The sequence below is a fragment of the Rhea pennata genome, chromosome 11, assembly GCF_028389875.1.
Source record: "Rhea pennata isolate bPtePen1 chromosome 11, bPtePen1.pri, whole genome shotgun sequence".
NCBI lineage: Eukaryota > Metazoa > Chordata > Aves > Rheiformes > Rheidae > Rhea > Rhea pennata.
The window spans coordinates 21,019,367-21,035,096 of NC_084673.1; the positions used below are offsets into that span (position 1 = coordinate 21,019,367).

At 40.9% G+C, this 15,730-nt stretch overlaps 1 protein-coding gene across 3 annotated transcripts; it reads left to right on the top strand.

Annotated features, from left to right (window-relative positions):
- The first annotated feature begins 404 nt into the window (after positions 1-404).
- Positions 405-14,174, top strand: RLIM (ring finger protein, LIM domain interacting). 3 transcript variants are annotated; one of them, XM_062584887.1, is made up of 4 exons: positions 406-543; positions 9,953-10,144; positions 11,004-11,087; positions 11,920-14,174. In XM_062584887.1, exons 2-4 carry the CDS (start codon positions 9,976-9,978, stop codon positions 13,455-13,457), a joined length of 1,791 nt encoding a protein of 596 aa, XP_062440871.1. In that variant the 5' UTR covers positions 406-543; positions 9,953-9,975; the 3' UTR covers positions 13,458-14,174. The 3 variants fall into 3 exon arrangements, with proteins under 3 accessions (XP_062440873.1, XP_062440871.1, XP_062440874.1); XM_062584889.1 differs by lacking the exon at positions 11,004-11,087 and having other exon boundaries at positions 405-543; XM_062584890.1 differs by lacking the exon at positions 406-543 and having other exon boundaries at positions 10,056-10,144; positions 11,901-14,174.
- Positions 14,175-15,730: the final 1,556 nt, after the last annotated feature.

The window sequence follows — 15,730 nt, forward strand, 5'->3', positions numbered from 1 at the left end:
GCCGCGAGGGCCGCGGCGGCACCGGCCCCGCCGGCAGCCGCCGCCCCTCGCCACAACGCTCCCCTCCGCCCCCAGCACCGCCGCTCGCGGGGCGCGGGGCTCCCAAGCGGCCCCCGGGGACCTCGCCGGCGGCGGGGCGCAGGTCCCGGGAGTCCCGCGCAGCGCCGCCACCGAGCCCCTGGCTCCCCCAGCGCCGCAGCCTTTGCCCCTCTTCAAAATGGCGGCACGCCCTCCGCCCCGGGGCCGCTCTATCCGCGCGGTCCTCCACGCTCCTCTCGTTGGTGCGGGCTCCCCCGCCACCCCCGAGGGGCAGGCGGCGCATGCGCAGGTGCGCCCTCGCCTTCACTTCCTCTGTCGGCGGCCGCTTCCGGGCCCCCGTTCCTTGGTAACAATGGAGCAGAAAATGGCCGCCTGAGAGGGGAGGGAGGGAGCCGTTGCGAGCGTCTGGGGACGGGCGGAGCGGGGCGAGCCGGCACCGAGCCCGCTGGGGACCGGGCAGAGCAGCGGAGCGAGAGCTGAGGCGGCGGCGGGCGGCGGCGGGCGGTGAGTACAGAGGCCGGACGCGGACTCTCAAAATGGCCTGGAGAAGGGAGAGGCCCAGGCCCAGGGGAGGCGGCCGGGGCCCCTCGGCCTCGGCTGGGCGCTGCGCGGGGCCCCGCGGCGGCGCGGCGCGGCCCGGCCCGGCCGGGCGGCCCTTGCGAGCGCGGGGCCGCCGAGGCCGAGGGGCCCCGCAGCAGAGGCGGAGCGGGGTGCCGTGATGGAGCCGGGGGCGGTGATGGCGGTGTGCGGGCGGGTGTGCCCGGGGCGCCGCGGCCATCCGCGCCCGCCGGCCCCCCCGGCTGCGCCCGGCCTGTCGTCGTGGGGCTTTTGCTGTGTCCGGCCCGGTGTGCGGCAGGGGCTCCCGCCGAAGCGGACCGAGCCCCGTGCGGAGCCGCAGGAGACTTGCGGTCCCCTCTCGGGAAGGGCCGCTGGCTCCGCACCCTCTAGGTAGCCGCTGGGCTGGAGGAGGAATCGAAACTAGGCCCTTCTGGAGAGGGGGGTGACAGGAGGAGGAAGAATTTCAGCTGCTACCTTGGGCCTCACCATACTGCTTAGTGTTTCCTTGAGGGTTCGTAGCTCTTCAGGACCGTGTTTTTGGCTTACCCCTCTATGAATTGAGACAAGAAACGCTATTTTGGGAGACCAGCAAAAGGCGTTCCTACTTCTGTCTCCCTTTATCTGTGACCTGATAATAGCCGTAATGTTTGCCATTCCTGTCCTGTTGATTTCTCTCCACTTAATCACGTCATCTTTGCTCTGTCACCTTGTCTTCCTGTGTGAGTCCCACCTTCCCCCCTTTTTTAATACTATTTGCTGACATTTAGAGTTTCTGTTTATTGTGTTCAAAACTGTAGTCAAGAGCTTTGGATGTATGTTACTTTGTCTTCCATGATCTTTGATGGAGGAGTAATATCTGACTGTATTGTATGTAATTGTTGAGGTTCATTAAGCTTTTTAGATCTTATTATGTAGAATAAGAAGCCTACCAAAAGGTTTCACAACAAAAAATACAATATTTTTTGAGTAGTTTCATTTCGCTAGTGTTTGAGAAGACACAGTCTTTAACCAGAGAAGCTTGTGTTTGAGTAAACAAGCCTTCAAACTGGATTGTTACCAAATAGTACAGTCATGCATCTGATTTATTTCCCCTATCCAGATTGTCAGTACTGGTTAATTTCAAGTTGGAAATCATGGTAAAAATGCTAAAGAAGCTCCAATACCGAATTGTCTCTGAATTTTAATTGCAGTGACTTGACAAGTCTTTTTGAAAAGTAAACAGTTGGCTTCTTACGTAGTTAATTGTCCTAATTGGGCATATGATACTTAGTTTTGTTGTAGTGGTCAGCTGGCACTTAAAATGATTGTATTCCCTGTACAGGTTTATCATTTTGGAACAAAAAGAGTTATACTTTAGAAATTTTGTCTTGCCTGCTCATGATAAGGGGAAAATGCCTCATGTTATTAAATTAAGAGGTTCTTGTTATGTCAAACCACAGAAGCATAATAGTTGCAATGTTCCTTTGTCAACAGTTCTGACTATATGTTTGTCCCCGAAATGACAACAACCTCAACATTTTTAGTAAGCAGTGATTGCCATTCATACCGTAAATAAATTCATAGACATACCAAGGTATAGCGGAAAACAGCATTACAGGTGTTTTGCTTCCATTATATATATCTCTTATACCTGCATTCTTAGGGGAAGGGGCAATGTGGTCTCTAACTTGAGACACTTGTAAAGCACTCGAACATCGAAGTACTTGAGTAGCTTATTCCTGTATTCCTCTTCCCCATAGGAATCTGTCAAAATAAGTTTCTTAATCTTGATAGGATGCTTCTAGTTGCAGTGGAAGTGTTGCACTTTTTTTTACGGCTGTAGCTTAACATAACTTTGTGTACCTGAGCCTAAAAATTGCCTTTAAGCCCAATTTAAAGTTATGTTGTCTAGTATATGTTACTAAGTATTCTAATTTTTTGTATTAGGTGTCCATGTATTAAAACAGTTGAATCTAAACAAGAATATTAGGTATTTATCTAAGTTCATAAATGTGAATAAGCTGATAACTTTCAATTTACCTTTTAGTCTCAATCTTTATGACTAGCTCCTTAGCTTGAAAAAGCATATTTTTCAAGGGATACAAAACATGAACATCTCAATACTTGAGATATGTTGAAATGCACAAGACCATCATATTAAAAACCACGCTTGAATATAGTGTGGCAGTGTAATAACTTAGAGACAGGATCTTTGTTCGGTTTCTAGGATAGCTAGTAGCATCACAGAGGCTCCATTTTGCTTTTGAAAAGACTCCTGGCTGTAGTGAAGAACATCTGAAACACATGAGGCAGTATTTTCAGCGTATTGTCCAGGCGTTAGTCATTAGGGTGTTCTGTTTGTTTTGCTGATCCAGATTGTTGAAGCTCAGCTTCTTTCTCAGCTTCTTACTCAGCAAGGGCTGAAAAGTTGCAGTTTTGTAAGAGCAACTAATAATAGACTATGTAACAAAAGTCAGTGGGCATTTACTTACTCTTAACTCAGTAACTTAAAAACATTTTGCTTAGAGCAGTCTTAATTTCAATATGCAAGGTGTATGTTCGTGTAATCTTGTTAGTAAAATGCTTGAGCCTGCCTGTCTTAGCCAGCAGAAACGGACTTATAGTCTGAAAGATGTTTTTAAATGAAAATGAGATTTACTTAATTTTATTCTCCAATTTTATATTTGTTATGTACTAGAAATGAACAACAAAAAAATCCTTGTATCAGAATTCCTGTGTGGGTTGATAGTTACTGTTATATTGGCCTTTTACTTGCAGTAGCAACAGTTTTATGGAGACAATGGAATTCGGTAATAGAGTGGAGTTTTTCTTTAAGTGAAATTCCATGGGTTATGATTGATTTAGCGCTTCCATTAACCAGAAGTTTTGTTTCTTCAGACATCTGAATGCTGCATGGTGGTCATCAATTTTTCCACCTTTTCATACTGAAGATAAACTTGGAAAATTGTGATGAATTTTCTTTTGTTTTTTAACTAGCTCTTATTGAATTGGGAATTTATAGGAGTAAGATGGCTCTTCTGTCATTAAGTGTTGTGGGACCCTTGGAGACAGGTAGGATTCCATGCCTGATTTTGTTACTTCTTCCTGACTTCTCATGAGTAGGTGGTGTATCCACTGCTGTTTCTTTTTTTTGTCTCAACAACTTTTCCTGTTGAAGTATGCTTTCCTTTTTCTTCTTCTTTCTTTCTTTCTTTTTTTCTTTCTTTAATTCTCTGGAATTTTTTGCACCTTTTCTGCAAAAGCATTCATTTGCTTTCTGTTGTTCAAAATGTATACTTGAAATGACGTTATCTTTTATGGCCTTTGCTTTCAAACGTACTGGGGTGGTGAAATAGCTTAATCCATGTTTAACATGCCCAATTAAACTAGCTTTTAATTTCTTATAGCAGTTTATACAGAGCACTTTACAGAAGATAAAGTTTGTTTTCAACTTTCAAAAATTTTTTTGAGGCAGAGGACATACCACAAAATTTAAACGCTCAAGAACGCAGTAAGTTTATGAAATCTTGTAAAAGGGTAGATTTGTTCATCAGCATCAGCCAGGCTATCTGTAGAAAGCAAGAGTAGCAGAAAAAGAATATTTCCAAAATTAGTAATACGACTTTGAAAACTGGAGAAGTTGCTACTTATTGTAGTTTCTAAAATACAGATTAGTGAATTGTTCCTGTAGCATCAAAGCATTCACTCTTATCACAAAATCAGGCTTGTGTACTTGCACAAGAGGAAAAAAAAGAAAAGGCTTAATAGAGCTCCATATATAACACAAGTAGGTGTCTGTTTCATTTCACTAGCTTGAGGTATTTTTCTCCGTTAATGATAGGATTCCCTTCCAGTCAGTTTTTGCTTTGCTTTTGAGTTGCAGGCTTGAATGATGCAATATGCAAGATGGGAAAAAATATATATATATATAGTTCATGTTATGTCCTACTTTCTGCTATTTTGAGTACTCATAAGCATGGATATTATTTTCCCCCTTTTAATTCTTCTAGGAAAACTAATACTGCAGGTGAAGCTGATTCTGTTAGTGCTTAGAGAACTCAGAGTAACATAACTGCTAGTTCTAGCTGCTGCTCTTGTCATTTGAGAAATGGAGTTGCAGAAGCTGCTGAAGTCAGAGTTCCTGGAAAGGGCTTTGAACAGGCCACCTGTTGTGCTTCTGCTGTAGATGTAGAACCTTTCAGGTGCATGGGGATGTGTATTCAGTGAAAACTGGAAAAAACAGTTTATCTGAAACAAGCCAAAATAGGAAATAAAAATGGCTTCCACTATGGAGTTGCCCCTTTTAGTCAAAGGGTTTGTTGACTTCTGTAGACTGGGAGTAGGCAAGGTGCTCTACCGGTTGAAGTACCTAATTAAGGTGAGGTTATGAATCATAACTGAGAAATAATTAGCCCTCTGCTCAGCACATCTACGAAACGCTTACTCATATTGCCGTCCTTCTTGTGTATATACAGAAGTATTAATTATGTTGCTGGGATGTGAGGTAATTCAGGAAACATTCCTAATGTACAAGGCACAGCAGATTTTCATGTAGCATTGAAATACTAGTAACACTTGGACGGGGTCATTTTTCACGAGGAGTTTTTTGTTGCCCATCCGGCTCATGAGTTACTTCTGTGAGTTAACTAAGTGCCTTTCTCCTATTAAAATTTTTGAGACTTGCCTTATACATCTAATGAAGATTATGATTTTAAGGTATTGTGTTTTCTTCTAGCTGTGGCAAAGAGCGACTTTTGAGTTTGTCATATCTTCTAAGTTTTATCTAGTTGATTTAATGGGGATTCTAATTATTTTACATGAATTTTATTTAAATTAAACGAAACAGGAGTGCAGACTAAGGTAGTGCCTTGGCATTCAACACAGATAAATGCTATCAGGACATATTTAATATGTTTTTTTTTTTTTTTTTTTTTTTTGAGGAGGAGGATCTAGTGAATTGTCACTGACTCATTTGGTACACTACTACTTACTCTGAGAAAAACTTATGAGAAAAATTTTTTACTCCCTAAATGGTAATTGGTATGGAGATGTACACTGTTACTGTTGAAGACAAATGGACAGCGCAAGTATTTTACCACGGCTGTCTGTCCAGTTGAGTTTTCGGAACAGCAGTAAATTCCTGATGGGTTGCTTTAACTTATACACACCTTTATTTATGGGAAAATGTAAAACCTCTTGTATTGAGTATGAAAGGAATGATAACTGCAGTATTGAGGGAATATCTAGTATTTTTAAATTGCTTACATCCAAGGGAGCATAATGCTACCTTCTCTTGAAAAAATAACATACCAAATGATACCTGTTGTGGGCTTACTGTTTTTCATACTGCAGTCTGCAGCAGCGGTGGCGAGACAGCCAGTCATTTGTGCTGTGGAGTCTCCAAGTCTGGTGGAGCATAAATGCAGCGAAGGTACTTTGCTGACTTGTCAGAGGATGGGAACACCAATTAAATATTCACTGCAGTTAACGTGTCTGGCTATTCAGCTGCTGAAGACTATTTCCTTTCCTTCTTGTGCGTGTATGGTTTTGTCTTTTCTTTGAGAATATGGCTTATTCTAGCAAAGCTCTTGTTTGGTGCAAGCTTTAGGTGATCATCTTTTTCCCCATAAAGAGATTTTTTTCCAGATAGCTTGGCTGAAGCTGACAATAGTTAACAGGTCTGAACTTTCTGCTCATAGATTTGACTTTCTCTAGCTTTGTCAACCCAGTGCTGACAAGGGATGACGCAAAAGAAAGGAATTCTAAGTCTTTTTAATTTGGAGGAGAACAAATCTTTGAGTTGAACTATGCCACTGGAAGGAAGAGAGTGGGAGTATACTTGCTTATTTGATAATTGTCAGTTATTCTTCTGTAACTTAACAGTATACCTGCTGGCTTTCCCTCATCAGGATTCCCAGTGTTACAGCAGTCAGCTTTCTTAAGCCAGCCTTAATTTTCTGCAGTGTATGATCTGAGAGCAGAATCTTAAAACGAGGGGCAAATTCTCGAGCTATTTTCGTGGCACTCTACTGTGTGGAAGTAGGAGTGTGGTGGTGCAGCGGTGCGCCACTGAAATCCCGTTGCACAGCCAGGGGAGATCTATGGCGTCATGATGAGATAATAGTACTCTTAATATTCTGTACACTCTCTCTAGTAATAAAAACTCTGTGGTGGTGTGGGAGGTGACCTTAAGGTGTGAAGCTTAAAATAAGAAGGTGGACAGTGAAGAGAGAGGTTTCTATCCAAAGGTTTCTGCTTCTTTCTTAATTTCCATGTGTAGTTTATAATATCAGAACTGTAATTTGAAGAGTGTTGTCCCATTTGTCATGAGGTAAGGTAGGGAAAGTGTGTTGGTTTGCTATTTATTCCTGTATTTTGCTCAAAGTGAATGTCCTGTATAGACTCATAGCATTTGTATGGCTTTGAAGTAGCTAAACAATTTGAAATTGGAGTACCGGGGGTTAGTGTAATGTGTACTCCTTGTAACTTGCTGTAGGAAAATACAACAGGAAGTACAGTGAGTTCGAGTCAGTAGTAGAAGCAGTCCTGATGTAGGTGAAATTCTTAATTTAAGATCCCACCTTGAGGCTTTCTTAGTTATAATATCTTTGTAATCTTGACCAGCAGCTGATTTTATGGCTTAAGAGGCAAGAACAGAGGCGATCAAAAGGGGGGGGCAGCAAACCTGGAAACGAGTGAGGCTGTGTCTTTAACTTACTCTTGGCATTTCCTAAATGATCGCCTGTGGAAGAATACATTAATCTATTGGCAAATGAGAGATTGTTTCTCCTCGTTTCCCTTGTTTTGATACCCGCCCTTTGTCTCTGACCATGAGCAGTTTCTCTTTCATCTTCTGAATTGGAAGGGCCACATGCCTTTGTATCAGATAGGCGGAGTGGAGCCAAGGCACCTGCCAGCACTGGCATTTACAGTTGAAAGGAAAACTTCCAAGCATAAGCAGTAAACAAATTGTATGTTTTGTGTGCTTAAGGCTGTTCTCTCTTTTCTTTTTAAACCTGTTGTAGAATTAGTCTAATGCTTACGAGCATGTTAATGTTGCCATCTTTATGAAGGCATTCTATTTGTAAAATATTTTTCTCAAAATTGTAGCCATCCTGATATTTAGTGAGTTTAAAAGAAAACAAAACCTCTTGCTGCACCTGCCATTTAGTATCTTATTACCTGCCTTGATTTTATTAAGTGTACTGAAAATTTTGGAGTGCCTTTGTTCCCTGCTTCATTGGGGTCAGCCTCACAGAAAGGTAATGCAGATTACAAAATTGTGTTGCGTATCCCCAAAGAACTAATGCATCTTTCTAGATTTTATTCTGGATGCAAATGTGTCATTGTACTTGAGGCTTTATTCAGGGTTTTCCTTGCAAAAGTAGCAGTCTTTATTTCTGATGTCTTTGTTAGAACAAATATGTCTTTATGTTAAGTTACTTGGGGTCATAATTTTGCTACAGAAAGCTTGTAAAAAGTTGTTTGCATTTCAGTGCAAGCTAAACTCTCATTAGAAGTGTCTGAGATTTGAAGTCCACACAGATTTCATAACTGAGTCCAGTCCAAGTCGTACATACCCTACTGAAAGTATTGTGTAACAGCCAGGGTAAATGGGCTCATTTATCAGTGTATTTAACAGCGCACACAGGTCTTTAAACAGGACGTGCAGTCTTTAGATTGCTCCGGAGGTTTAGCAATGCAGAGAGGGCTGTTAAGTTTCCGTCTGAAACAGCCTCAGCGATGGTTGCTTCTTCCTGATGGATAAAAATTAAGTTTAATTTGTTTGGCAAAATGGCAGAAATTCACAGAGCCAAGTCATACCAGTAGCCTTCCATGGCTGTATTACTGCGTGTCAACAAGTGATTTGTGCCTTAATATGACTAACTTAAAAACACGTTTTGCTACTTCAGAAGTAGAGACAAAGCAAATTGGAGTACTTACTTTATAATCTACAATCTGCAATAGTGGAATGTTGTATCTTACGGAATTTCCTGCTGTTACACACTCAGGTTGTCTGTGCACTTTAATCTTCACAACAACAGCTGAAAAAAAACCCTATCCTTGGAGATCATGCAGTGCTTCTCTTCTTTGGAGAAGCACTAATGTAAACTGTGGGCAATCTTGATGTGACAGCTGTGCTGACAAACCAGAAAAAGATGCTTTTTGCACTAGACAGATGTCTAAGAGTTGGAAATTTTCCAGTGAAAAGCAGAAAAGGTTTTTTCTTCCAGTATTTTCATGTCACATGAAGTAAGATTTAAATGAAAGGAATGTTTTCTGATGGGGAATATTATTGCAGAGCTTTTTAGCATGCAGAGGATTAGCTTGTTAATCACCTTTCTGAGTAGCTAGATTCTACCAGTTATACAGGAAAATTTTTGATGTTGTGAATGGAGAGGCGTTATTATTAAGGAAGCTGGTTATTATTTTGACTTCCTTTGATACGTTTGCATGGGGCAGCTAGTGCTAGAATGTTTCCAGCATTTGCATTCCTTTTGTTTTAATATTGATCAAATGCAGACATTGCATTCATTGGTGTCCAGAGACACTGTGAAAGATCTTGTCCAGATGAAAGAGTACGAGAAGGCTATATTGAAAAAATACAAAATACAAAAAATACGTCTTTACAGCAGAAATAATGCCTGGTGTACACGGTGGATTTTTGTCCTGGAAATCTGTTGGTCGTCACCATCAGTAATCCTTTTTTGAGGGAAATAGTATCTCTTTCCTGCATATCAGCGTTCCCGAGCATCTTCAGACTTCCATGTTTGAATTCCTCATAACCCACTTTATTAAAATTAATGTGGAAGTTGGCAATGAAGTGTTTCTCTTAATTGGCTGTAAAGCTACACTGAGTCCTGCTTTCTTCCCTGTGGTGAAGGAAGGAAGAAGCGCTGAAATTTTAGTTCTGTACTCTTGTCTTTTAGAGTAACAGAGCATAATCAAGGATGGCTTGTGCCTTGTACTACATTGTTATATGGCACCATTAAGTGTGTTTTGTGAGTTGTTAGGCAGTTATGGTTTGGGAGTATTTTATGCTAAAAAGGAGGGGTAGTCGTAGACAACTAGTCAACTGTGTACGTAAAGATCGATTAAAGGTTATGGTTGATGCTGTTCCTTGTGGTCCTGCTTGCTGCTTTGAGCATTGGATAATTGTGGCTGTAGTTTTAGTTTGTGCTTCTTGAAGAGTTCCTGCCTTTTCGAGAGTGATTTCATTTATGATTATGCAGCTAATCTTCACTGAAACTTCAGCTAACTAAAATTCTTTCAGGATTTAAGGCTAACAGTGAAGAGTGTAGTGCGGTTTAAACTTGCCTAAATATCATGCTAAATTTCATTACACTGGCTGACGGATTTGTTTTCTCCTTTTTAGATCCTCTTCCATTCCTAAGCAAGATGGAAAGCTCAGAATCTAGTGATAAAGGAAATCTTGATCAATCAGAAGCACAACGTCAAAGTCAGCTAGATCGATTAGATCGAGAAGAAGCTTTCTATCAGTTCGTAAACAACCTGAGTGAAGAGGACTACAGGCTTATGAGAGATAACAATTTGCTAGGAACGCCAGGTAGGTAATGCTCATGTATGTCGACCTTACTAGAACTGCTTGTAGATGATGTGTGTCCTTTTGCTCTTTTCTTGAATCTTTTTCACCATTTGGTTTTCTTCTTGCAATTGTCTTCCATGGTAGGAAGTAGCTTTGTGGATTTGAATAATTTGAGGGGGGCATTGATTAACAGAGAGGTGGTTAGGGTGATACGGACTTATCAGATACGGAAGTCTGGTGTTCTCACAGCTGGATGGGAACATTCAGAGTTTACCTATTTATGGACTCTTAGACATTTTTTGATTGAAAAGCTAAATCTCACTTAGGCCTCCCTGGATGAAAGGCTTGTGCTAGTCACCTAACAGTATAAAACCAGAATAATTAATCTGATGCAACATGCCGCATGGGCATTTCTGTGTTAGCTTTTGCTTGCTTTAAGTTGATTCTTTATAAGATTATGCTTAATTCAAACCAGTTTCAATTTGAAATGTGACTTCAACTAATATAAACCTTTTTCAGGCTTTGAAGGTGTTATTTTGATTATTTTTCTTTTCTTAGCTATTTAACTGGCAGAGAGTGAGGAAAATTGAATTGTAGAGGTCATAGAACCCATAAAGCACTTTAGTATTCTGAATAAGTTGTAACTGTTAGATCCTTCAACTTCAGCAAAAGACACTTGAGACAATGGTGTTACGAGTGTCTGAACTCTTTAGCAACCTGTGGCGATCTCATTTTGGTAGGATTTAATTAGGGGAAAAAAGAAAGCAAAATAAGCAGTTGCTTGTATCAAAGCTTTTGAAGTATGCTCTTAAGCTATGGATAATGCTTGCCACATACATGATTTGGAAATATTTTTGGAAAACTTTGCTTGTTTTCAAAGGTGAAATTACTGAAGAAGAGTTGCTGAGAAGGCTACACCAAGTTAAAGAAGGTCCACCACAGCAAAACAGTGATGAGAATAGAGGTATATACAGTATTTGTGAAAACTCTTAACTTTAGCACCCCATACGGACCTTAACTTGAGTGCAGGAGTGGAACAAGTTAAGCCTAGGCAGGTGCAAGGTGAGCTTTGTTTCAAAACTAAGTGAACGTTATGTCTGATATCTGCTGCTGAGATCAGTTTGGGACAGATTTCACCCATAACGCGTCTGTTACTTACATCAAGAAAAAGTTTATTCTAGGTTTTTTTATTTCTGTTTAGATTGCTTTCTTGTCTGTTCCCTTCTGGGATGCTTTTGGCAATTGTTTTTTGTTTTGTTTTTCATTCTTCTGTTTCAAATATGCTGTATTGCTTACATTATCTCCCCTCTAAAGATGTTGGTGGAGGACTCCTGGAGCTTGTCACTGGGGTTTATTTTTCGGTGAGATGGGTTTGCTATGAAGCTGTGCTTCAAGTGAAGGATCAGAGCAGAGTCAGTTCTCTATGTAGCAGTCACTGGATTGGCAATATTGTGTTTTTCTTTCCAAACAATTAAGCAATCTGATGTGTGCTGTTTCTTGATACCCGGTTGACTTTCCATTTACCTATGCTAAGTAATACGTGTTATTTTGGTGACTTGTTTGCTGTGTGACCACTACAGCCTCTCCATACCTGTTAGGAAAATGTCCACTCCTGCTCCTGTAAAAGAGCTCTAGCAGATGAGAGTTGATGTTACATGTGAAACCACAATAGTGCATGATAGGATTAAGCTCTTTTAAACTGTCACTTGTTAAAATAAGCAATTATATTCTTGGAAAAGAGCACTCCAAAATTAGCTCAGTACTCTAATTTTGGTAGTTCCCTGTCTTTTTCACAGGTGCAGAGTCCGCAGAAGATGTTTCAAATGGAGATTCTATAATAGACTGGCTTAATTCAGTCCGACAGACTGGAAATACAACACGAAGTGGGCAACGAGGAAACCAATCTTGGAGAGCAGTGAGCCGGACTAACCCAAACAGTGGTGACTTCAGATTCAGTTTGGAAATAAATGTCAACCGTAATAATGGGAACACAAATCCAGAAACTGAGAATGAGCCATCTGTAGAGCCTTCCAGTGGGGAGGATTTGGAGAACAGCCAAAGTGACTCTGAAATTCCAAGGTCTGAATCACCATCCGTAAGGCAGCCTGGATCAGAAAGGAGCACTTCAGAGGAGCTGACAACTGAGGAAGCCTCTCCTCCTAGAGGGCAGAGGAGAGCGAGAAGTAGGAGCCCAGAACAGCGGAGAACACGGGCTAGGACTGATAGAAGTAGGTCACCTATTAATCCAGTGAGTGAGACTCCTCGCAGGGCTCATCACAATACATCATCTCAAACACTTGACCATTCCTTGGTAAATGAAGCTGAGGGAAGTTCTAGAACTAGGCAGCATGTGACCTTAAGGCAGCATACAGTGGGGACTGAGATGCCAAGTGAAAATGCAGTTCTGTTTTCAGCCCCTGAAACAAGACCTGTTCCTCAAGCAGCAGGTTCTTCAGAAACTAATGGCAGCAGTGAATCTGCAACTCCTGGGCAGAGGCCTCCTACTATAGTGCTTGATCTTCAAGTGAGAAGAGTTCGTCCAGGAGAATATCGACAAAGAGACAGTATAGCCAACAGAACTCGGTCCAGATCCCAGACACCTAACAACACAGTCACTTACGAAAGTGAACGGGGAGGGTTTAGGCGTACGTTTTCACGTTCAGAACGGGCTGGAGTGAGAACTTATGTCAGTACCATTAGGATTCCTATTCGTAGAATCTTAAACACGGGCTTGAGCGAGACGACATCAGTTGCTATTCAGACTATGCTAAGGCAGATAATGACAGGCTTTGGAGAGCTAAGTTACTTCATGTACAGTGATAGCGATGCAGATCCTAGTGGCCCCACTCCGAATCAGAATGTGGATGCTTCTGAGCCACAGGGGGGTGGTGGTGGTGGAAGTTCAAGCAATGAAAGTACAGATGCTAGCTCAGGGGAGGTGTACGAAGGTGGTAACGAAGGCGGTTCGACATCCAGTGCTAGAAGAGAAGGTCGGAATACTAGGGGATCGGTCACCTTTGAAGAAAGTGGTTCTCTACCATTCCTTAGCCTGGCACAGTTTTTCTTATTAAACGAAGATGACGATGACCAACCAAGAGGACTCACCAAAGAACAAATTGACAACCTAGCAATGAGGAATTTTGGTGAGAGCGATGCTCTGAAAACCTGTAGTGTGTGTATTACAGAATACACGGAAGGCAACAAGCTTCGTAAACTGCCTTGTTCCCATGAGTACCATGTCCACTGCATTGACCGCTGGTTATCAGAAAATTCCACTTGTCCCATTTGTCGCAGAGCAGTCTTAGCTTCCGGTAACAGAGAGAGTGTTGTCTAAAGGAGATCTGAATTCCTGGCCAAGCAGCTAGTGTAATAGTGATGGGCAAAGAAGTCACTTCCTTTATGGCCACTTTTTGAGTGGTACCTAAATGTATAGTAATGACTTGGAGTGAATCTTCCCTCATGAAAGCCTTTTCTGAATTAAAGCTTTTAAAATTGGAGCATTTCTTTAATTAGGGTTTTCAAGGTCTAGTCAGTTTGTGATAAATATCACTTGTCCAAAGACATCTGCCCATTTAAAAATATTTTTTGATTACGAAGACTCTTAAGTTCTTCCCCTGGCCCCCAGGCCAATAAGCATATTGTCCTCAAGATTGTACTTAGGAGGAATTCTTCTGAGAAGTCATCCCGGCTAAATGTACGTGAGTCGTAAAGGATTTTTTGCAAGAGATCCAACTACCCGACTGAAAAATAATATGAACTTGCTTGCACACTTGAACTTACTTTTAGTTTTCATACTGGGTTAATATTGGACATGTCTGTGTAAATAACACTAATGTTAGCCCTTTCCCCATCACTATGGCACGCTGTAGGATGAGCTGTTAGCTTAATTGGGATATTTATCTTGTTGTGGAAATATAAGAATTGCCTATGCTTGTTTAAATAAAAAAGAATCTGTTTTAAAATTGTAAAGCTTTTTTGTAGAAGCTCAGTACTTTTCCAATGCACTGTTGTACTAATGCATTAAGAATTAAAATTGTACCATGCTTAGAAATCGAGAATGCTTTTCATACAAAACCCACCACACAGAGCAAAATACAAGAGAGCTGCTTTTGTAACTGTGTACCTGTCAAGAGCAGTGCATATCTGTACTATTTATGTGAACAGCTGCTGTAATATAAGGACAGTTGAATTAGACATCTTAATTGCATAAAAAATGGAAATTGAATGTTATAATTGCAGTGTTTTGGCTCAGTAATGCCACCAAAAAAGATGATAAAAATTAGAAACTTTCTAATGACTGGTTATTTCTTTGTATGGTTACTAATGTGTAATAATACAAATGGGTATGTACCAGTTCATTCAGTGAGGCTTGTACCCAGCTTTTTGTATCAAATATTATTTTAGTTTTTGAGGCAATTCCGTGCAACTCTTCAGCAGACAAATGCTGACAGATTTTTTTCTCTTTTATTCTCCACCAGCTTCAACAGTATCGGTAAACTCTGGATCTGTTTAGTGGATGTGCTGATATCCAGCGTTACTAGCCTGTGACTAAAGTGCCACAGAAGAATAACTTTAAGCATTAACTGAAAAGCAGATTAATAATTAAAGTGCTAAGTTAAAATTGAAATTTCTAATTGATTGCTGTAGTACACTTAAAATGTTACAATTCTGGCAATTGGCAACACATTAAAAAAAAAAAAAGCTCTTTATATTCCTGTTGGACAGATTAAAACCAGTTAAATTTTCCATTTAAAGTAAGTATGTGGCATATTAAATTGAGATTTGGAAAGTTTACCTCAACAGTGTCAAGGGAAAGCTTCCCTTCACCCCCTCAATTAGCTGTTCTTTCTATTTTACTCTATAGTGATTACTTCATTTTTTTTCTTCCTCCCCGTCCCCAGCTAATGTGTGCAGCAGAGAAAGCAGTTATTTATTTCAACTTCAGGGCAGTAGTTATGAAGGGATATGAACTGCTCTTGCTGGCTATATGGGAAATGTTGCTTGCTCCTCAGATGACAGAAAACCAAAGCTGGCCTATCTTTTTTTTTTTCTTTCCTTCTCTCTAAATAAAACACATTTTCAGTGTTTTATAGTGGTGATTGCATAAAATATAGTCTCAGCTCTAAGCCATTTTAACTTCTCATGCTAGTTACGGATTCCACCATGTCCCAAATTTTTTTTCTACTTGTGCATTTTGTGGTGGTTGGTTCAGTGGGAAACCCTGACTGGCTATTGAGCTCACTTTCCTCCTGGTGGGACACACCATCGTGGCAGAGGGAATAAATATATGTAATAATATATATTCTTTTTAAAGCGGAAGAATAAATAAGCTTATGCTCTTAAACTTTTCCCTCTGATATGCATCACTGTAAAATTGGAAGTTAGCTATTAATTTCAGGTGCTGGACTTTCATGAATGTAGATAAAGGTACTTTATGCCAAAACTTCCTCAACAAAATAACACTTTTGAATTACTTCCAGTAGCATACACATAGCAAATACATGCTACCAGCTGCAGCTTCCAGTAACTTTACTGGCTTACTGGAGAGTAGAAAGGGGGGGGGGGAACCCCGAAACCTCTCTACATGGTTGTTTTGGATTTTGAAAA